At 36.8% G+C, this 24,247-nt stretch overlaps 1 protein-coding gene across 1 annotated transcript; it reads right to left on the bottom strand.

Annotated features, from left to right (window-relative positions):
• Positions 1–10,381: 10,381 nt before the first annotated feature.
• LOC133825442 (uncharacterized mitochondrial protein AtMg00860-like) lies at positions 10,382–10,964 on the bottom strand. The gene is made up of 2 exons (XM_062258380.1): positions 10,631–10,964; positions 10,382–10,488 (listed from the first exon to the last, which is right to left on the bottom strand). The coding sequence occupies exons 1-2, from the start codon at positions 10,962–10,964 to the stop codon at positions 10,382–10,384; spliced, it is 441 nt and encodes a 146-aa protein (XP_062114364.1).
• Between the last annotated feature and the right edge of the window lie 13,283 nt (positions 10,965–24,247).

Genomic DNA, 24,247 nt, shown 5'->3' with positions numbered 1-24,247 from the left:
CCTATGGAGTAATAGTTCTGAATGAGAGGCAACGTGGGAGTTGGAGGAGGACATGCAAGGCCGGTATCTGAATTTATTTGGTAAGTAAATTTTGAGGACAAAATTCTTTTTAGTAGGGGACAATTGTAGTGTCCAAGAACTTTACTTAGCTAGTTAGAGAGTAGTAATAATAGTAATAGCTAGTAATAGTTGTAGTATTTTTTATGACTGTGGATTTTGGTTCAAGCCGAGATTTAGTTGGACACTCGTAGTAACACATGTAGATTTAAAAAGTTTAACCTATAGTTTTAGAATATTAATTATAACCTAAGGTTTGATTAATATGGCTAATTATGGAGATAATAACTATTATACTATAAGGTTTAGATAGACCCAATAAGATATTAACACTTTTCATGTGTAGATTTAATGAGAAATTAAGTATTTTTGAGGAATAAGTTTATTAAGAGCAATATTTGAAAATCCTAAGGTCTGCCAGCAGCTTTGAAATTGTTAAAGGACTTAGTCAAGGCTGTTTACTCAATTCAAATTAGGCTGAAAAAGTGTAATTACGTGTATAATATTTCAGTGTATGTTGATATATCGCAGCTCTAGGGGAGATATATCGCCATACGTGGATACGAAAACCACATAGCTTCGCACGACCACCTGGACGAGTCTCGGGAGCATCAGTACAGGCAATATATCGGCTGTGGTGCATGGTTTTCAAACAATTTTGAAACCGAGCTCATTTTAATCCTTAACCTCTTGATAAGTCCAGAATCTTTCTGACCAAGTCTTCAGCCTCTGCTGAATGATTATTAAAATGTTTTTCAATTAAAAAGCCATTATTTTATTCAAGCTAAATGAAGATCTTTTCATTCTTGAACTCTATAAATAGGACCTAGTACCCAGCCATTTCTTCATTCATCAAGCTGAGTTCAGAGCCAACAAGCTGCTAGGTTATTTTAGAGTGTTAAACACTTGGGTTTGGGTTATAAGCTTAATAAATACTTGGGAAGTAAGGTTTATAGTATATTTCAGTTTCAAGGTGCAGTTCGGTCATAGAAGCATTAAAGGTATTCCTGATTCTAGTTCCTTTCTGTATTGTTTCCTTAAGTTCTTATAGTTTTTCTACTCAAATCCTAACTCGTATTCTCTATTCTTGGTTAGGCATCGTAGATCTTGAACGTAAGATTCTTGTTGGTAAGTATCTTTTCAATGGTGTAGTTAGTTCTTTTCATCTCTTTTCCTTAGTATACTTACCTCTCTATTAAGGTTTTTAGGAGTGTTCCAAAGTCCCGATCTTGTTCTCATATCCCGGTTTTCAATAAGGAAAATAGGGTAGATTTGTATGCTTTTATGTTGTTGATATATGTTTATGTTATAAGTATGATATGTTTTTAGTTGTTTTAGTATATGAATTGTTTAGATAACAATCACATAATTTGTTTAGATAACAAATATATAACTTGTTTAGATAACAAGTCCAAATAGTAGATTCCTTGGGCATATGATTGTTTAGATAACGAGCCCCATAAATTTATGTGACAATTTTAGATAACTAGCCCTGTAAATTTATGGGCATATGATTACTTAGCTAGCAAGTCCCAAGAAGTATGATGGCCATTGTAAAAGATGTTGTATTTATATAGTCTTATGATTATAGTTTGCATTTTTTAGTTTATAGTTTATAGTTCATGTGTATGTATATGTTTCATGATTGTAGTAGATTTTCCTTGCTGGGCATTAGGCTCATTCCTTTATGTTTTATATGTGCAGGAAAATAGTTATGGCAGCGGGAAGGTTCTTGGCAGCTTGGGGATGTGTATTGAGGCAGGATGGAAACAGTGGATTGTGCGTACGATTCGAGGATGAAGTTTTTAAGTCTTTTAGTTATGATTTCTATGTATTATTTTTCTGCACTTAATTTTGTAACCCATTTATTTAAGTTATGTTTTGTTTTATTTTCAAAACAATGGGATCCCATATCCTAAGTGAAATATTTATGTATTTAAACCTTTCCTTTACAGTTTTGAATAAAGTTATGGTGTTTTTATATGTATGTTTTCTTAAGATTAGTATAGTAGTTATTAATGGTCCAAGGTCTAGAATAATTGGGTCGTTACAAAATGTGGTCTCGTGAGACCTATTGGCACGAGCCCGATAACATGACTAAGTGACCCATAGCCATGTGTTCTTTGTAGGGACTAGAGAATTTTTTCTTGGTGCATTTTCGACATCCACACTTGCCCCTAATTCTATAGGGAGGCCTTTATGCATTCTTGTAGACTCTTCTCTTTCTTTCTTTTTCCTTTTTTTTTGTATTTATCATGCTCGAGGTCCTTTGGAGCACACGCGAAAGGGGGTTTGATAGGTTTCTCTTTGGTGCACCTTGATTGTATCTATAAGGATATGTTGACCACTTGGGTTCTAGTCATCCTTTTATATACTTTTGCGCACGCTTATTATTTCTTGCGAGAAGCGTCCTTCTTGTCATTAGGCATAGTACTATTTTTGAAAGCCTCCTCTTTGAGGCCCTTTTTGGAAGCGTCTTCTTTGAGACCCTTTTTGGAAGCGTCTACTTTTAGACCCTTTTTGCATGCGTCTACTTTGAGACCCTTTTTGCAAACGTCTACTTTGAGACCCTTTTTGCAAGCATCTACTTTGAGACTCTTTTTTTTTTGCAAGCGTCTACTTTGAGACCCTTTTTGCAAGCATCTACTTTGAGGCCCCCTTTTTTTTTTAGGTGATCACCCCTGGGTCGGGACCTTTATGGCTAGATGGTCCTCGTCCAATTTTAAACTTGGTCAGCGACCCCTCTAGCATGACATTCTCTTCTATATGGAATCTTTAGACATATTGGTAGTAGGGCGACTAGAGGAAGGTTCGCTTCCCTCAACATACGAGTTCTTATGGCCCTCTTCCACACATATGTACTTCTGTGCACTTTCGAAGAAATCATCTAAATTCGAAACTTCTCTTTTGAGCATTATACCCCATAACTTGCTTCCTGGGCGAACTCCGGCTGTAATAGCCATCTTGAGCTCCGCTTTGGTTAAACTTCCCACCATTTTTTATTCCATATTGAACCTATGGATTTAGTTCTTTAGACTTTCATTTTCGCCTTGCTTTACATTAGCGAGGCTGGTAATTGGCATAATGTAATCACAGACTGCATGGTGCTGCTGAAGAAATTTGTCAGAGAATTGCTGCCATGATTTGATTGTTCCTGGCCTTAACCCCTTGAACCACTTGTACACAACACCTTTAAGTGTAACAACAAAGAAATGGCATTTGGCTCTGTTGTTGACCCCTCTTAACCTCATCAAGTTATTGAAGTATTCTAAGTGATACTTTGGGTCCGTAGTACCCTCGTAGGGAGTCATGTGAGGCTCTATGAGGTTGGCGTGGATTTGCTCAGCCTGGATCTCCCATTGAAGGGCGAATCATGGTCAAATTCTTCAACTTCTCTGTGCCCCCCAAGTGCGGTGATAATCTTGCCTTGAGGGTGCTGCATTTTGATGTCTAGTTCCCTCCTCTTTTTTCTTAAGGAGTCTTGCCATCCAAGCCCCCTAATCAAGGCATTAAGCTTTATTATGGAAATTGGGACGTTACAATGATCCATTCCTTATAGGAATTTCATCCCTGAAATTTTACCTGAACCGCTCGGGGTACTGATCCCGTATATTGGACTCTGATTCCCATGTTGCTTCCTTGACCTTGCTGTCTTCCATAATACCTTAACCAAAAGTATAGTTTTATTCCTCATGACCATGTCCTTCCTATCTAATATCTGGATTGGCCACTCCTCATAGGATAAATGTGCCTCCAACTCCAGATCTTCGTAACTCAACACATGAGCATCATCTGATACATACTTCCAAAGTATATAAATATGAAACACATTGTGCACTGCTGACAATGCTAGAGGTAAGGCCAATCTATAAGCCACCTGACCAATCCTCTCTAGGATCTCAAAATGTCCTACAAATCTAGGGCTCAACTTGCCCTTCTTCCCAAACCTCTTCACCCCTTTCAATGGTGAAACTATAAGGAAGACATTGTCTCCCACTTGGAAATTCATGTTCCTGCACTTCGGATCTGAACAACTTTTCTGTCTGCTCTGAGACGCGAGCATCTGAGCTCTAATCTTTTCAATAGCCTCATTGGTCCTCTGAACTGCTTCAGGACCAAAGTATTTTCTTTCACCCATCTCATCCCAGTGAATGGGCGATCTACATTTCCTACCATACAACATGTCATAAGGGGCAACTCCAATGGTTGATTGATAGCTGTTATAGTAGGAAAACTCTATCAAAGGCAAATACATACTCCAGGACCCTTCAAAGTCCAGCACATACACTTACAACCCAAAACTATTAGGTGAATAATAATTATAAGATGATAGTAGAACAATGAAACATCCTAATTAGTTGGCCACCTAACAAGAAATCACATAATTCATAACATTAATCATAGAATAATAGAAGCAATTTAATATTGGAGAAATCAAGAAATAACATTAATTATTGAAAATTAAGAATTTATGTCTTGGGTTTTGAAATAACCCTTAACATAAAAGAAAATTACTCCATAATCACAAACATAACCAATTACATAATCCTAATTGAAATTAAAGAGTTTAAAAAGTAGAAGACAAAACTAGTTTAATGTAGGAAATATTGATGTCCTCTCCCATCCTCTGTTCTTCTAATCTCCCAAAATTCGCAATTAAAAACTCCTGAAAAAATTAGCCCTAGAAACTTTTATAGTTCTCTTAAAATTATAATTAAAAATACCATAAAAATCAGAAATCGTGATGATTGGCCATGACCTCAGTGCTTGATGCTTGAGAAAATTAGCCTTGAGTCGCGGCCTAGAAAAGTAGTAGTTGCAGCCAGTGTACGAATTCCCTTAAAAATTAGGATGTAGGCCACAGACTGAAGAAGTACTCGCCGCGGCCAAAACCCGCTTTTTCCAAAATTCTAATTCCTTGTAATTAGGTTGCAGCCACCACTTCTTTGAGCCTCAATGAACACTCTAAATTTCACTTCACTTGATTTTTTATGCCACTACTCAAACTTCATTCACTGCAACATCACCATATATGCTTAGAGACTTCAAAACACGTCAGAATTACATCTCAACTTCATCTTGCAACTCCTTTTTGTAGCCTATAAAATTCTTAAACCAAAATTTCATCAAATATATCAGTGTTATCAACAAAAACTACAACTTAGTTTAAATATCGAAAACTTACAAAATGAAGCTAAAATCTCTTGAAACACAAAATTGGCATCATCCAAAAAAGAAGGAACTTGCAAAATATATATATAAAATTCCCCCACACTTGAACTTTTCTAGTCCCTTAGAAAACTAACTAAATCTAAAATAAAAATATAAAAAAATAAATATTACATCAAACAAAATAAACTAGACTCAAATAAGCAACAACCATGTTGAAAGTGATGATTGTCTCAGAGAATCACACAAATATATAATGCTAGAATAAATCCAAATTCCATACTCATTAGAATTTAATCCCCAAAGTGAATCACTACTAAAATTCAATCTTTATACCCTCATTCACAATCAATCATACCCACTTAGATGTATCAAAATCAAAATCAATCCCTGCATGTCAAATATTTATATATATATGTATCCCTTGTATAGAAAATAATTATCATGAAAAAAAAATATTCACTCCATAGATTTTGAACAATTATTCTCCACTAATAGAAATACACATAATCAAGAATCAAAATATCTTTATAAGCTTGTAATGTAAGGCTAAGGATAGAGGTAGATGAAAAAGTTACATTTAGGCTCAATTTACACCATGGCATACATTTTACTTCCCATACAAATCTAGAATAAACATTCTTTAATCTTCTTATTTTCACATTGACGTCACTATTTCCCCCACACTTATTCTTTTGCAATATATGTATATATATTTGAAATTTTTCATGCAAACTTTTTTTTTCAATTCACATTTCATAAGGAAATTGAAGATCATTTACATTAACAGCCCAACCCAAACAAAAGAACCATTACATAATTTCCTCCATTATTTATAATATCCATCCCACAAAATAACATTCACTTTTAACTATGGTGCAATGGGTTACAGGAAAGGTTTAAAATTTTCAAAGCTGGAAAGGTTTAGATTCTAGATTCATATAAGAAAAGAATAGTCATTATGGCTCAAAAGGGGAAAACTATGGAATAACAAATCAAGGGTAGACTTGAAAGGCTCAAACGATCCAAAGAACTTGCCTTAATCATCTCCCTAATTATGTGTTCTCATGATTTTGCTTCAAATAATTAATCAATGCTTTCTAGAGTGGTGGGGACTTTAAATTTCCAACATACAATTTTTTTTTTCAATACAAATAAGAAGTAAAATCAATTGTGTGCATAAATGCCAAAATACAAGCTCAAGCTTAAGTAGTAATCACACATGGGTTAAGCACACAAATCATACATAGTTCATCATTATCTAGCATCACATTTAGTACAATCCATAGTTCTCACCATCGACCACTACGTTCAATGAGACCAACATAAGAAAACACAACTACAACACACAAATAAATAAATAAATAAAATTAAAAAAACTAAAACAAAAAAATGAATCCAAAAACAGAAAAATTAAATTGATGTTCCCTTCCCCCACACTTAAACATCACATTGTCCTCAGTGGAGCTTATTACAAACAAAAGTAAAAGTAAAGGAAAGGAAAAACTTCCTCAAAATAATGTCACTAGTTAGGCATGTCCATCGGAGCAAGAATATCTCCTGGTTGCTCCTCATCATGGATTTCATTGTCAATCTCTTGTGGCATTGGGATCAATGGAGGATATGGCTACAACCAGTTTGGTGTAGGAGGATAATCAGACATGTTTACTCTGATACCAGTTGCATGCATAGGAAAACATAGATCTTGATAACTTGCCGACTACACCATTCTCTGCTGATGTTCATGAAATTCAGTGCAATGGGTTTGTAGAAAGTGCCCATTTGGTCGGTGAGACTCCTCCTCTCCCAGTTGGAGGTTGAATTGGTGCTGGAGCAGAAGAACTGGCTTCAGTCTTATCCTTTGGAATGAGGTGAAGGATGTTGGATTTATCCAATATGTGCATAGGGAACAACAACTCCTCAATATCATCCCATACCACCCCAACTTTAGCACATAGGTTAGTGATGAGATGGGGATGATAAAAATCATTTTGCACATATTCCATGCTCTTGATGATGGAAGACTTAATAACCTTCCCTACATCAATTGATTTTCATGTTAAGATAGCATAGATTATTGCACCATATGCAATATCAACATCACCAAAATGCTTTGTTGGAATGAGTTTGGCCCCAATGAACCTATACCAAGCCTTGGAATTTAAATCCATAAATTTAGCCTTGAACTTGCTCGGTTGGTCATTTTCAAATGTTTGCCATATAGCACCTGGATGGACTCCAAGAGTTTTTATGACAACATCCAAGTCTTGATCCTTCTCTAGTTGATTAAACTAATCATCAGGCATGTCTCAGAGTTTGTAGAATTTGTTGATAGCAACAACTGAATAACTAACATGAATGCCATGAACTATGACTTTATTAATTGCTCGCTCCACAACATTTGCATAGAATTCTTGAACAATAGGCTGGATACTTATGGTTGAGAGCATAATGTTTGCCATTTCCTGTTCTCAATTTGTGCCATAATAGATGGGAAATCAGTGATATCTAAATCAAATCGTCTTACCATAACCCATGATTTGCCTTTCACAAGTGCTTCTTTATAAGCATTAAAAGCTTTTTCTGACACAAACCTGTTCGAGTCATATGTAATTTTAGGAGCAGAAGATGATGCACTTAGATCCTTTCGAATTCTTTTTGGTGCCATTCCAAAACCAATTACCAAAGATGCATACTATTTGTAGTTTAAGGTTAGAGAAATCCTGATGGTGATAGCCAAAATAATGAAAACGACAACAACTATCTTCACCAATGTGCCTCACTACAATTTTCTCTAATATTTCCACCAACTTCACTCCAAAACACATCAATTATTCACTGAAGCATTTTATCGAACACCTTGTGTGCAGAAAATTTTCAAGTGAAAAACAAGTGTGTAATTATAACAACCTTCCCAAAAATCATAACTCAAAACCAATAGATTCTCAATACATGGTCAATATCAACCACAATACCACAAATTTTCAAACAAAAGATCAAATTCTGAAATCCCCAAATAATGTTCAAGTGATAATGATGAAAATGTCCTTACATGAACAAGATGAGTCCAAGCTTAATATGAAGAGTTGTTCCTTTGATGAAGTTGTCCAAAACCCAAGGAAGTCATCACCAAAAATTGGGTTTTAGTTAGGATTTTCTTATTTTGGGTTTTGGAGAAAAGTGGGGTTAAAAAATGATGAAGATGGGAGATTGAAAATGAATGTAAGAGAAGAGATGATAGATGATTGATTGTGTGGTTGGGAAATTTAATGGTAAAGTGAGAGTGGTGATTTCAGATTGGAGAGGAAGAGTATGGAAAATATGGAACAGAGTTGTGTGAGTGGGAGTGTTTTAGAAGAAAGGAGAAAAAAAAAATATAGGGAGAATTTAGGTCCTAGCTATGGCCTGGACCCCTATGCGTAAGCAACGAGCCGAAAATGTGCACAAGCCGTGACAAGTGAAAGTCCTTGTCGCAGCCAAAACCCCCTATTTCCCCATGTTCTCTTTTCTGTGGAATTAGGTCGTGGCCAACAAAAGTGCTTGTCGCGGCACGGAGCCCTAGAACACCATGTTTGCATTCTTTTTAAACATTTTCATGGTTTAAATTTACAAACTAAAATTTAAAATAAATGAGAATTAAAACTAAAATTTACACAATAGCTAAGTTTCATGTTGCTAGCTCGACTTTGAAGCTTCACTCTCCATCCAAATATTTTGCATCGACGAGGTGAATCACAATAGCTTGTTCTTCCTCCATCGATTTGTAATATGGCTTCAATCTGTGGCCATTCACCTTGAAAGACTTTCCGGAACTTAGACTTGTAACTTCTTTTGCTCCATGAGGAAAGACTTTGGTGACAATGAATGGACCCAACCATTGAGACTTTAATTTCCCTAGATGAGTTTAAGGCGAGAGTGATACATTAGAACTTTCTGGCCTTCCACAAAACACTTTTGAAGAATATTCTTATCATGAAACGCTTTGGTCTTCTCCTTGTCAATCTTTGAACTCTAATATGCCTCATTCAGAATTTCTTCTAACTCTTGTAGTTGAAGCAATCATTGTTGTCCTACATCAACCATGTCCATGTTATACTTTTTATCAGCCCACCAAGCCTTATGCTAACTCTACTACTAGATGGCAAGGCTTCCCATGCACCAACTGATACAGTGACATACCGATAGGTGTTTTATCTGTCCTGCAATAAACCCACAAGGAATCGTCAAGCGTTGCACTCCAATCCTTCTGGTTTGGGTTCACAACCTTCTCAAGAATCGATTTGACTTCTCGGTTAGAAACCTCCGCTTGCCCATTGGCTTGTGGGTGATAAGCAGCCGTCACCTTGTGAGTTTCACTATAGCGGCAAAACAATGCTTCTAAAATCTTGTTTAAAAAATTAGTGCCTCAATCACTATGTATAGCCTTGGGTGTACCAAATCTCACTAAAATGTTGGAGCGAATGAAAGTCACCATTGTTTTTTAATAATCCACTCTAGTTGCAATCGCTTCTACACATTTATACACGTAGTCCATTGCCAAAAGAATGTATTCATAGCCAAAAGAAGATGGGAAAGGTCCCATAGAATCCATACCCCAAACATCAAAGATCTCAAGAATTAAAATTGGAGTTTGAGGCATTTGATCTTTGGCTGTTATGTTATCAATTCGTTGACAACGATCAAATGCCTTACAATAAGCATAAGAGTCTTTGAAAATTGTAGGCCAATAGAAACCGATGTCAAATATTTTACGAGCTGTCCTCTTGGGTCTAAAGTGTCCACTACAAGCATAAGCATGATAAAAAACAAGGATGTAACATAATTCAGATTTGGGGACACACCTTCGAATGATTTGATCTGTACAATGCTTCTACAGATAAGGTTCACCCCATATGTAGTGGCGAGCATCATGCTTGATCTTATTCTGTTGTGCTTGTGTGAGATCACTTGGTACCTCCTTTGTAGCAAGGTAATTGAAATTATCAGCATACCAAGGAATGACTTTTTGTATGGCTAGTAGTTTCTCATCGGGAAATTTTTCATCCATATGTAAATTGTCTTCATTCAGAATAAGACGACTCAAGTGATCTGCGACCAAATTTTTTGAACCCTTCTTGTCCTTGATCTCTAAGTTGAACTCTTGAAGAAGTAGAATCTACCGAATAAATCGAGGCTTGGCTTCTTTCTTTACCAATAGATACCGAAGAGTAGCATGGTTAGTATAAACAATCACTTTAGTTCCAATCAAGTAAGACAAAAAATCTTCAAAGGCAAAAATGACCATCAATAGCTCATTTTCAGTGGTGGAATAATTAAGTTGAGCATCATTATGAGCACGAGAAGCATAGTATATAACATGAGGAATCTTGTCAACTCACTGCCCAAGAACAACATCCATAATCACTTGCATCAGGCGTGAGTTCAAAAGGCAACTCCCAAGTTGGTGGTAGAATTATTGGAGCTATAGTGAAAGACTCTTTTAATAATTTGAAAGCCACTACGTACTTCTCATTAAACTTGAACATGACATCTTTTTGAAGAAGATTGCATAGTGGTGTGGAGATTTGAGAGAAATCTTTGATAAATCTCTTATAGAACTCGACATGCCCAAGGAATGATCTCACTTTGTTCACATTAGTCGGAGGCGGTAGAGAACGAAATAAATCAATCTTTGCCTTATCAACCTCTATTCCTTTGACTAAAATTACATGACCCGAAACTATACCTTGGTTTGCCATAAAATGACATTTTCCCAATTAAGCACAAGGTTAGTTTTAATACACCGTTGAAGTACCAAATTGAGATTATGAAAGCATCGATCAAACGAGTAACCATAAACACTAAAATCATCCATAGAAACATCAATGATGTTCTCATCATACATCATTGAAAGGTGGCAGGAGCATTAAATAACCCAAATGGCATACGTTGGAAAGCGAAGGTACCAAAAAGGTCGTGAAGGTCGTCTTCTCTTAATCTTCGGGAGCAATAACAATCTGAATATATCCTGAATAACTATCAAGAAAACAATAGTAAGGATGACCTGCTAACCTATCAAGCATCTGTTCAATGAAAGGTAATGGAAAGTGATCTTTATGAGTCCCTGCATTCAGCTTGTGGTAGACTATACAAACTCGTCACCCAGTCTGCATTCTTGTAGGCACCAACTCATTGTCTTCATTCTTTACCACTGTAATTCATGACTTCTTTGGTACTACCTAAACTCACTCATTGACTATGTGAAATTGGGTAAATAATACCCACACTAAGGAGCTTCAGTATCTCCTTTTTCACCACTTACATCATAGGTGAATGTAACCTCTTTTGTGCCTCACATGGGGGTTTAGACCTGTAACGTCCTGCATTTTCGGGTACCTTTTAAACGACTCGGGTCAGGATTTTTTCCCCGAGTTAAGAATATTATTTTAAATAATATTATAATTGTTTGGAAATTATTCCATGAGTTATTGCTAGCGAAAATGTGAATTTTGTGATTTAAAAGTCAAGATAAGACTTTCGGTCTTGGACCAACACAAAAAAACCCTGATCAAGTAAAAATCTCGAAAAATAAAATGAAACACTATGGAAAATATATTTTGGGCATAAAATACATTCATAAAAATTAAAGTTTGGTAAAAAATAATAAACCTAAGGGAAAATGGAAATTTTAGAGCATTATGTGTTAAATGCTTAATTTTACCGAAATGGGGAATTTTATTCCATGAATGGACCTTAGGTTAAATTTTATAGTGTGATTAATTAAATTAAATGTGAGAGACATTTAATTTAATTATTTAATGTTACGTTTTGTGATTAAAACTTAATAAGAGTGAAAAAGGTATAACAAGTCAATTTGGACTTTTCTTCTTATGAAATAATTATTCACCTTTATAATATATATATATATATAAAAAAACACATAAATAAAATGAGATGGGTGACCGGCCATGTGAGGCTTTAAAATGGTTGAACAAAATTCATTAACTTTAAATCCCATTTATTTAAATGTTAGGGATAAAGGCAAGTGGGTAAAACACTTGAGTGTTTTTTAGATAAATTTAGAGTTGTATAAACTCTTCTAACCTCCCCCTAAAACTGACCACTCACTCTCTCTCATTCACTATCATCTTTTCGAAAACTCTCTCAAGTTTTCTCTCCATCTTCAACCTCAAGAACACTAAGGAGACTTGGAAGTTAAGCCTTGGTCTAGGAAGGATTTTTTTCCCTAAGGTACAGTTTCCATAAACTAGACTTTTGTAAAGTTTTAACCATAGATTTTTCATTAGCTAATTATCTATGTTGTTGGGGGAAGTTGGTTAGGGTTTTTAAAAAGTTTTGAAGGAGCCAAAGGTAATAGGAAGATCCAAACCTTAAGCAAGAACAACAAAGAGGTAAAAAGTTTACTTTTTATGATTTTTGTTGTAGGGTTTTTAGTTTTAAGCATTATTTTGTATATTTAATGCTTAAAGTTTCTTATTGGTGATGTAATAAGGTTATGGTAGTTGTTCTATAATTTTTATGATGCTTGTGTTTTGATTTTTGAAAATAAAGACCAAAACCCCCAAGGGTTTTGTTAGAAACCTTAAAACAAAAAACATGTTTTGAGCTGTGACTTCCAAGGGGTCAAGCATCCACTGTAAAATTTGGTAAGAAAATATTGGACGGTTTGAAAGTTATTAACTGTCAAAGTTTGGAAAAAATAAGGTCATTTTTACCTCATTGTTGGAAAATAATTTGACCAATCAAAAATGCTCATTTTGACCTAAGATTCTACAAAGACCTAAATGGAATACCAAAAATGGAATTGGGAAATTTTTGTAAGAATTGGGTTAGTAAATTTAAAGTTATGAACTAACAAAGTATGTAGTTACAAATGTGAAAAAAATAGGCCTTTCACACTTAGTGTAAAAATGAGATTTTGGAACTTAAGGTAAAAAGTAAAATTTTGCTTATTGCAAGATATAAACCTTTTAAGTCTTGAAAACATATTTTAACTAAAATTACCGCTTTGAGATTAGTGTGAATTATTTTTATTAAATTTTTTTTATTCTTTTTAAAAATAAAAGATTTAATTTATTAACTATTAATAGTTAATAAATTAAAAGAGGGTTTAAAACCCTATATTTTGAGAAAATGATTAAGTGATTTATTTTATAGTAAGTAAACTAGTCAAGGTGGGAAATTTTTAACAGTTTTCCTAATTAAGGTATATTAGGCTATTTTTCTTAAAACTGTTTTTTAGAGATTAAAACCGTAAGAAAAATAAAAAGGAAAATTAAGAGTTTATTTTCTTTAAAAATAATTAAGGAATTAATTAGTATTTTCTAGATATAATACCGGCTAAAATCTTCCAATATATTTAACTGACTTGTTGAAAGTACGGGTCAATAGTGATGCGTTTAAAGAACAAGATTTTTAGCGAATTATGGGAAAATACTATTTTGATACTCGAGCCTATGTATCGAGACCATAGGATAGGTCTCCCCGAGACTTATGGTTTAGTCTCAAATATTTTTGTATGAATTTCCTTAATGGGTTTAAAAACCAAATAAGGATCATTAATCCTTGCAAATAATTTTTATTAAAATGACCAAACTGCCCAAAATAATAATAATGAATTATGAGTGTCATAGTTAATTCGAGTATACTATATGGATAACTACAATATTGGCAAGCGTAACTAGATTGAACGTTGGAGGGTGAAAACCTGCTGTGTGCTAAGGACTCCAAGTAAGTCAACTTATATTGTGTGGCTGCAACATGGAATGATTATTGTATTGTATGTTAGTATAGGGACACATTCACATATACACACTGTCATAGAAAGTTGCGTAGAGATGTTCGTCTAGTGAGTGCTAATTTAGAATAATATGAACGGTAGATATCCGTCATATCCTAGACAGATGATCCCCGTCACACTACTTGATTTTATTATGCCCGGCTCATTACCGCGATGAGTGGCGAAGAGGTGAGAATTCCTGGTTAAACCTAGGGGCGCCAAAATGAATTGGACCTAGGGGCCCTCATGCTTACTTAATCAGTGAACAGTTAGAACCCAAGCAAGTGCTCTGATAAGTTATTCCCGGATAGCAGCTGTGAATATTGGCCATTCAGTGAGAGTGCCTAGAGATACCAGGGGTTGCCAAGATTGAGTGAGGCTGAACACCCTAGGGGCAACTGCTCACCAGCACCACTGATTAACATAGAAGTCTCTGTAAAACCGTGTAAATTCGATTTACTCTTGGATAAGTAGCGATGCCCTAGGTAACACCATAGTTACCCTTGATGGGGATATTTATTGGCCAGATTTTAGTGTTGAGACTCAGTTCTCTCTTACAGATTAGCATTTATGTTGGAGGGCGTGTTATGCTGAAATTGTTGGAAGTTGTCGAGAGTTGGTCTCGAATTATATTGTGATATGATATATCTACGTGCTCTCGGATTTTATGAGTGCAGGGACATATTTGTTGATAAGATATAGTTGTGAAATAATATATCTACTTGCTCTGAGATTTTCTAAGTGCAGGGATATATTTATTAATAAGAAATAGATGCGATATAATATATCTGCTTGTTCTGGGATTTTCTACATGTAGGGTTTTATCTGTTTATAGGAATTAATTTATCATTGGTTATCAGGCATGACCATAAATTTGTCAGGACGCTTTTGCGTTCTTGAAATTGATTATGTAGGGTCCAGAGCAATCTAAAACTCTAATTCTCTGCGAGCTTTGTTTTAAGGTTGAACTTACTAAGCATTTTCGCTTACCTAGTTGTTTCATGTTGTAGGTAAGAGCAAGGCAAGGCAAAGCAGTGAGCGCTGGAGTCTACCTTGCAAATGTACATGTGGATCGACCTTTTGGGAAGCTGTTTTATTTTTGGAAATGTTGTCTAATTTTCCTACACTAGGCTCACTCTACTCGGTATAAAATATGTTTATAAATAAATGTTAAGTATGGGCATAAGACTTTTTAAAAAGTTTTTTTTATACGGGTTTTTGAGACATTTTGTTAAATGAAAACATTTATATTTCCGCTTTATCGAGTTTTGAAAATCCGGGTCATTACAAGACCCTTCTTCAAGTAGAATTTGGTGTGTGCACATAAAAGGACCGATTCCCTTAATATTAGCGATAGACCACCCAATGGTTGTTTTGTAATCCTGAAGGACTCTTGTCAATTTCTTTTCTTGAACTTGGTTGAGATTTCTTAAACCTATAACGTGAAGTGTCTCATTCTCCCCTAGTAAACATATTTAAGATGCTCCGGAAGTGGCTTCAATTCAAGTGTAGGTGCTTGCACAATAGATAGATGCAATTTCTCATTAGAGATCGGTAAGTCCAAGAATGAAACCTTCTTAGAAGTCTCGTCAAAACCACTATTGAGTGTGGCTATGACATCCATGATTTCACCATAATAGTCTTCATCATCCAACATAAGATGTTCTCTCAAAGCAACATCTAAAAAGTCTTCATTATGCAAATATAAGAATCGTTGAGGAAGGATATCCAAGACGTAAAAAGAATAAATAGCATGTACATCACTTCAATACCTCATAGCTTTGAAAATGTTGAATTGAAGTGTCTCCCCATCAAATTCCATGGTCAATGTACATTCATGCACATCAATTTTGGTTCTTGTAGATTTCAAGAATGGTCTTTGTAGCGTCCCAAATTTGCTAATGAGTCTTAGGGCCTTCATTAGCGTGTCGGGAGGGCAATAATTGATTTCATTATGCTAATATGTGAATTTAATGATTATGTTATTAGAAATTCATGTTTAGGTGAATTAAATATGCATGTCGACCCCATCTGGTTACTAGGGACATATTTACAATTTTAGCCCGTTGAGGGCATAAATGTGATATATGTGTGTGTGTTGTGATTGAGACCACGAGGGTATGGTGATATATTTGTGATGCACGATTCAAGACGGTCCTAGGGAGCAGTTTAGTTAAATAGTCACAACGGGGTTGAATACCCAACACGGGTGGAGCCTAGGGGTATTTTTGGAATATGATATGTGTTTGGGAATTACTGGGTAATAGGTAGTAATTTATCAATTATTTGGGCATGTCAGGATTTAATTAGGGATTTATAGGAGTATTCGAGGAATTAGAGGGATGTGGCGAATGACGGGATTTCCCTTGGTGGCAATTGAAGATTAAGGTAGGCTTAAGGGAATTTTGAACTTTTGGCAAGGGATAAACATGGTTTAGTTGAGACTCTAGATTGGGTTAGATGAAAAACAAAAGGAAATTTCCAGCTCTCTCTCTATCTTACTCGGTTCTCTCTCTCCCTCTCTTAGACTTGAGGAAGCTGAGAAATTGTCTAGGATTCAAGCCTAGGAATTTGAGGCTAGAGGTTTGCTAAGCTTGGGGAGAATAACGGATTGTGGCAACTGGAGTTAGCTCAGGGCAAGCTCATCACGAAAGTAAGGATTTGAACAAGTCCTTTTATAAAAATTTCTGTTGTTGTTAGAGTTTTGGGGGTTGGAAGCTTGGGTGATTGGATTTGGGTAGTAATGGGGTTTTGATCAATTTCTTTGAGGCTTATGTTCTCCTCTGAGCATAGTATATGTGATTTGGGGCTAAATTCTGGCATTAGCATAGATTTGGATTGGTTTTTAGGAGATTTAGAAGTCTAAAATTGTAGTATTTCGGGGTTTTAAGGCTCGAGCCGAGGTCTATTCATCAGGCGTCATGACCCGACTAAACAATTAGGCCTGGGGGCCTCGGAAACTTGCCCAGGTGCCACGGCAAAAGGTGTAGCGTGTCGCAGCCCATGTCCTTCAGTAGAGAGGGATTTCACTCTGACTTGAGTTCTTCAAGGCCCTTAAGGGGCTGGGCCGCAGCTCAAAAGCACAGGAACCCAATTGTTAAGGCTCAGGAAGGGTTCTACTACCCGGTTTAGTATAATCCATGGTCGCGGAGGCTAGATTATTATTTCGAAGTTATTTATTGGTTTAAGGCTTGGTGGATGCTTTTATGAATGAGTTGTCACTAGGTTTTCAACATGGCTCAGATTAGGGACTATGCTCGAGATTGCATTGGCTTATCCGCTTGGGACACATGTAAGAAATATGTTGTACCCGTAGAGCAGGGCATGACCCTATTGTTTGTATTGTAGGGCGCGACCCTAATTTTAATATGCATTTAAATGTTGTGAATTTCATGTAAGTTTATGAATGAACGACGAGGGCCAAGAACGGCGAAGGCCAAGAACGGCAAGAACGACCATGAATGGTGAAGGCCGAGGACAGCAAGAAGCCAGGTACGTCAAGGGGATGGGATTGGCGTTGAGTATGCTGAGTGCAGACTGCTAGGGTGAGACCCTCCTAGGTTGATGTATCCACCCGCTCGGTCAAGACCGCGAACCCAGGGCCTGGTAAAGCGCTTGGGACGACGTAGGCCACTATGTGTTTAGCCCGTTGGTTGTTTTGTTGTATATTGTTGAATGTTATGTGATATGTTATATGTTGAGTTTTCTTGCTGGGCTTCGGATCACGGGTGCTCTATGGTTCAGGTATGGGTAAAGGAATGGTCGACCAACAATGAGTACGGAGATCATGGAGCGACGGGTACATGTTCGACCTACCTAGCTGCCACGACCAGGGTTATTTTGGAGAATGTACTGTAGTGAGTCGTTTTGTCGCTTAGGTAGACCCTAATTGTATTTGTTAGTTGTAATGTATTTTCTAAATAGTATTTTGGGATCCCAATTGTATAACTTTTTATGAGCTCAATGAATGTACAATTTTTTAATTAATATCATTAAACGAGTTTTATTTTAGTTTAGTCACACTTTTAACCTAAAACCTCAATTAGCGAGCTAATGGCACATTTTTAACTCACATAGTAATGACTCTAAGGTTGTAGGGCATTACAGTGTTCCTAACAAAATCGATGTGGAGCATGTAATTGATTCATTCTCTATATCAAGGGCATAAAAATCTGCCGAAAAAACCGATTCAATCACTTGAACTAAAACATCTTCTATTATACCTCTAGGGTAAGCATTCGATCTATCAGCAAGTTGAATAATCACCCCAGTTTCTTCAAGTGGGCCAATATTAAATGAAGCATTAATGGAGAATGGCATGAAATTTATAGAGGCTCACAAATCCAACATACATTGCTCAATCCTTTTATTACCAATAGTGCAAGGAATAGTAAAAGTTCCAGGATCCTTACACTTTGGTGGAAGCTTCTTTTGGAGAACTGCAAAAATTTTCTTCACCACACTAACATTTTCATTATCCTCAACTTACGCTTATTAAGGAACAATTCTTTCAAAATCTTGGAATAGCGCAACACTTGTTTAATAACATCAATAAGAGGAATATTCACCTCCACCTTTCAGAATGTGTCAAGAATTTCCTTATCAACCTCATCCATTTTAGTCTTCTTCAGTTTGCTTGGGAAAGGAGGTTGAGTAACAAAAGTTGGCTTTGTGGTTGGTTGTTTAAAACTAATTGGCTTTGGAGGCACATCATCTTTAACCGAGCAATCAACGGGTGGCTTGGATGAAAAATCAATAGGTATTGGAGGACTAAGTGGATCATATTGATTACCACTTCTCAAAGTTACCATACTAGCATTCTCCATGGGATTCCTCTCAGGTTGTGAAGGAAATTTATTAGAAAGATGAGCTTCTTGTTGGGAATTGTGCCCTGAAAGCATATGTAGTAGACATTGTTTTATGAAATAAATAAATGAATTGAATTTGTTATGCATATATTTTATGGACTATATTATTCTGTGATAATATTATGTAAATATCAAAAAAATTCCTAAGTTCATATATGTGATCTCAAACACGTATTGGTACGAGAGGATTCTGTTTAAGATCAATGAACTTGAATAGTTCGCAGTAAAATAAAGTTATGGAATCTTTAGATTAATTATTTCAAGTACGGTCCACTAGTATTATGAATACATGTGATCTAGAGCCGGATCACTAGTGTGGTAGGACACTTTAGTGGAGGTGCTTTATATATTAGAGAATATATAGAACTAGACCAGATATATATTTATTAATACTTAGTTAAATACCGTTTCGAAGTATTAATTAAATATATCAACAGATGATCATATACAAATAGATCTTACTTCTGAAGTTACTATGAACTCCTGTTTATGTTATATGAGTTCTTTGATTCACTCGTTAGGGTCTGTTAGACCAATCAGGCTAGAAACTTTTATTTTGGGAACTCATTAATGTAGATGGCTGGGGACATAGTATACAAATATGGAATCTATGCCTTCTCGCAAGAGATTTAATGATGGTTCTCTTAAGGGTTGACTTTTGGGACTGAAAGGTTATTTTGCTCAAATTCATAATTTAGTTATGAATTAACCTTCACTAGTAAAGTCAATGGTACTTAAGGAAACAAGATATAATTAAAATGGTAAAATGGTAATTTTATTCCCGATTAATTATGAACCATTATTAGAGGGTCAATTTGTATGCAATGATTATGTCAATGGACGCTTTATAATTATAAAGTACTCAGTAAATGAATTGTATATTGTTGACCGCGTTTTTGGCCAACGACATGAGAATGTCAAAAACGATGAAACCTTCAAGAGAAATAAAACGACACACACGGGTTTGAAAAGAAAATAAAAAACACGCGCAAATTTTATAGTGGTTCAGCCCCAATATGTCAGTAATAGCCTAATCCACTTAGAGTTGTGATTATAGATTTGTACTAAAGATCAGATGAACTGAGCCAACTGAGTTTCTTCAGTACATATTATGAGAATACAAGAATTCTTTCAGATGCAAGCACTTTCTCTCTCTAGAAAACTCAGACCCAAAATTTCCCAAAAGTCCCAAAAGAAGAAATAGACCCCTTTCTAATCCCATAAGCCATATATTTATAGGCTTAGGATCATACATCTGATATCCCCTAGAATCGGGATATTTCATTATTCTTATTATATTTAAATTACAAAAATATTCTAAATTTAACAGAACACCCAATTTGTGGGAAAAATGAGATATTCCCGCGTGTGCCAAGACCGGTTCTTGTTGAAGCCGTTTATGGGAATCTTGACTTAGTCCTCCTCTATCTAGTTGATCCATATCTCCTTCAAGCTGGTCGAACACACCTCGACTGGATAGTCACGCACTTAGCTGGTAGGATATACACTTGCTGGTCAGACATGTGCATGCTAGTAGGACATACACTTGCTGGTAGCACCACTTGCTGGTAGGACATGCAAGCGCTGGTCGGACACATGCATGCTGGACATACGCAAGTGGTAGGACACGCAATCCTCTGGTCTAACATGGCACTCTGGTCTAGCATGCCATGTCTCTCCTCTAACATGGCACTCTGGTCTAGCATGCAACTCTTGGGCAGCAATGTCACTCCTGGGCAGTAATGTCGTGACTGGTCGGACAAGGTCATGCCTGGTCGGTCATGACACTTCTCAAGCCAGTCAAAATTTTATCACAACTCTGAGGAGTCAATGTATTTATTGACTATTTAATGTGTCTTTTACGGACCATGTACTACCACCTGTCACCTCTATTGCCACGTCATCGATCTCCATTTTTTGGGATAACATATATAATTACAACAGTGGACTAATCATGAGATTAATAAATTAAGATTATTTAATTAAAGAGTTTAATTAATAATCTCAAATTTATTGGAGCTTGGAATTATAGGTCCATAGGTCCCCATAGCAGCTCCATCAAGACTATTCAAGGTAAGAGTTGATATGAAGGGAAAAATAGTTTAAAGACATATTTAAGAAGAAATTTGTTCTTCAGGCCAAATATGCAATTATATGATAATAGTGATTAATTAATTAATTCCAAATTAGTTGTAGCTAACCATCAATGTGGTAACAACCTACGTCCACTTAGTGTTATTATTGATGTTGAATCCCAATGTCGTGATCAAAGAACTAGGGTTCTTGAGTTTCACAAGCCTTAGGAGAATTACAACTTTCCGGTGGATAATCACACTATACGCTCTTTCTATGACTATTCAGAAAAAAGGTTCAAAAGTCCCTTCCTTGAGCCCTCTCATTCATATTTATAGGCTCAAGGGGGTTACATGGGCCAATGGGCCTTAATTATTGTTAATATCATCGTATCAAGGCAATAAAGAGGAAATAATAAATGCAGTTATTACAAGATTACATATCTTTAAAGGAAAGAAACTGAAGCATCCGACTAGGCTGGTCGCATCTAATCGCGAGATCTGATGAAGCAACAAGGAGCTGGTCAATAGTCGAACAACACCTCTTCACTTTGACGCTGCCACGTGCCAACCACATGTAATAAGTTTTTGCCACGTTATCAGGAGCTATTTTTGGGTAAACACCCTGGTAGATCCTTAGGAAACACTTCTAAAAATTTGCACACCACTACTACCTCAGTTTGTTGTATCTTTGCCTTTCTATCCTTGTCTATTACGTTCACCAGGAAGCTGATACATCCATCATCCAATAGTTTCCTAGCCTTCAAGGTGGAGATCATAGCGAAATTCTGCCCTTGGGTTGTGCCACCGCCCTCAGGTGGGTTAAAAGTTACCTTTCTTCATTTGCAATTCCCCATCGCCCCATATTTGGTTAGCCAATCCATACAAAAAATAACATCATACTCATGTAAATCTAAAACTAGCAAATGCACGATCAACTCCTGACCTTCTACTCAGATTGGTACGGCTCTAACCAAAGAACGTACCATCATATCCTCCTGTGAAGGTAAGGACACACCACATACATTTGCCATAGGCTCGGGCTTCCTATCTATCTTATCAACATAAGATGCAACAATAAAAGAATAGGATGCACCAGTGTCCATCATTACATATGATGAGTTATTAGCACTAGGAAGCTGACTTGACACCATATCGGAAGACCCAGCTTTTTATCACCCTGGGTGAGTGTCAAACTCACGGTGCAATTCCTATTGGCTTTGGTTTGTTGTTTCCTCTGTTCTGACCATGATTCGGGCAGTGCCTGGAGAAATGACTCGGGTTTCCTTAGGTCAAGCAATTGTAGTTGTTGCACTCGCCTGGGTGGTGTCGATTGCATTTGTTGCATTGTAGCCAATATTTGTTTTCTCTCCTTGACAACTTGGTTAAGTTCAAAGTTTAGCTTGGTGGCTCCATTCTTCATTTATTACTTCCACCATTGGGAAACTGAGAGTTTCCTAGAGTATTGGTCTTCCCCAAACTTCTATTGCCTCTATATGCAAACCTTCCTGAAGAGCCGCTCTAGTTACTAGAGTACCTTCCCCGGTTATTGGAGACATGTGCTCGTTCTTCAGGCCCGTAAGGCTCTTTCTTCTCTTGTACCAACTATGACTCTTGGCGAATCGCTCGCTCCACGGTTTCATCATAAGTATCCGGGTTGGTCTACCCAGTATCCACGAACTGAGCTATCACCCTTTTCAACTCCTTCATGAATTTACATACCCGGTTGGCTTCAGTGTTTACCAGATTCAGAGCAAATCTTGAGAGTTTGTCAAACTTGTGTACGTACTCCTGTACGCTAGAAGACCCTTGGACTAGGTTAGTGAACTCAACCTCCTTTCGATCTATCACTGTCCAGTTGTAGTACTTGGCATTGAACAGGATCAAGAATTCTGCCCATTCCATTTGTGCAACATCACACCCCTTCCTAGCAATATCCCACCAGATGCGGGCGTCCTTCCTTAACATCTACATAGCACAGATTACCTATTCCCTCTCAGTAGCTACCACAAAATCAAAGATTCTCTTCAGCATGCTGACCCATTCTTCTGCCACCAGGGGTTCTGAAATCCCTTCGAACAAGGGTGGGTTTTTCCTGCAAAAATGTTCCGAGATTGGTTTCTACTGTTCTGTTCTAGGCACATCTGTTGACGGATTTTCTCCCACCATTGGGTCTTCTTGTGCTGGGAATTCCCATTGTTCTGGAACATCTTCTGGGAGTGCTGGGGTTGCGGAGTTGTGTGGCACTTTCAAGAATCTTCACATCAATGCCTTGAACATTTGAGTGTTTGCCGCATTCTGTTCATGCATAGTCATCCTCATCCTTAACCCTTTCCTCTGCCTCGGCCATGACCTGCCTCTTGGTCAACGGCTGCTCTCTCGGGTGGGTCTAGAGGGTTAACAACTCGACCTCCCCTGACCCAAGTGTTAGGCGCCATTGCAAATTTCAATACAACAATTTTTAAAACATTTTGAGTATACTAGTTTCCTATACACAAGGAAAAGAGAAAGGAATTCACAACGATTTTACTAAAAACAGGTAATCAATCATTCAGGGATATAACCTAGCAATACAAAATGATCATGAAAGATCATGCTATAAGGTTTTAGTTAGTATAACAATAAATACAAAAAGATGAGAACCCTAGCTACACGTCGGGTTTCTACATCTGCCTGCTACAATGACACAAAAGCCCTATAGACTAGTAGGTTTGCTAAGTCTTTACGAAAGGAATCAACAAGACCCTCACAACATAACCTAATCAAGGCTATCCATCAGCATATCCAACTCTATGTCGGTATACTCGTCTGGCTGCTTGGGATACTCATCGGGATCTATTGCCCTGCCTCGAGGTATGCTATCAGCAATCGAGATACGCCAATCCATGGCCCACACGCTAGCTCAATCTGTATACAGAACTCATCCCACATGTAGTGAACTAGCCGCCAACATCTATGAAGAACCATATCTGTGTCGAGCCTCTCAGACAAGTGCTGACATATCGCACTCTCTGTCGCTCAGGTGTAATGGCTCTATCAAAGACTTCTATCATGTAATGCATCCATTTCCAAATGACATGCCAATGTGATTGATCGTACTCGAAGCATCGAGGATTCTCATTATTAAAGAGTCTATAGTAGTCGATCCTAGGCGTAGGGATTATGGGTAGGTTTCCTATCACAAGGTCACCTATCTGAAAAAATTGACCATAACCTACAATTTATAGAATTGAGGTAAATAAAAGAACGCAAAGGAACCAGATATGAAAAGACAGTACTTAAAGTGAGTGCCGACCTATCTT

The sequence above is a fragment of the Humulus lupulus genome, chromosome 3 (assembly GCF_963169125.1).
Source record: "Humulus lupulus chromosome 3, drHumLupu1.1, whole genome shotgun sequence".
Lineage (NCBI taxonomy): Eukaryota > Viridiplantae > Streptophyta > Magnoliopsida > Rosales > Cannabaceae > Humulus > Humulus lupulus.
This window is presented reverse-complemented; position numbering and strand designations above follow the sequence as displayed.

Excerpts from the sequence above, each read along its gene's own strand:
- LOC133825442 (XM_062258380.1), bottom strand. The coding sequence starts at position 10,964 with ATGGCAAACCAAGGTATAGTTTCGGGTCATGTAATTTTAGTCAAAGGA. Across the intron at positions 10,489-10,630 it reads TGAACTCACGCCTGATGCAA|ATTTTTTGTCTTACTTGATT; the intron begins GTGATTATGGAT and ends TTGCCTTTGAAG.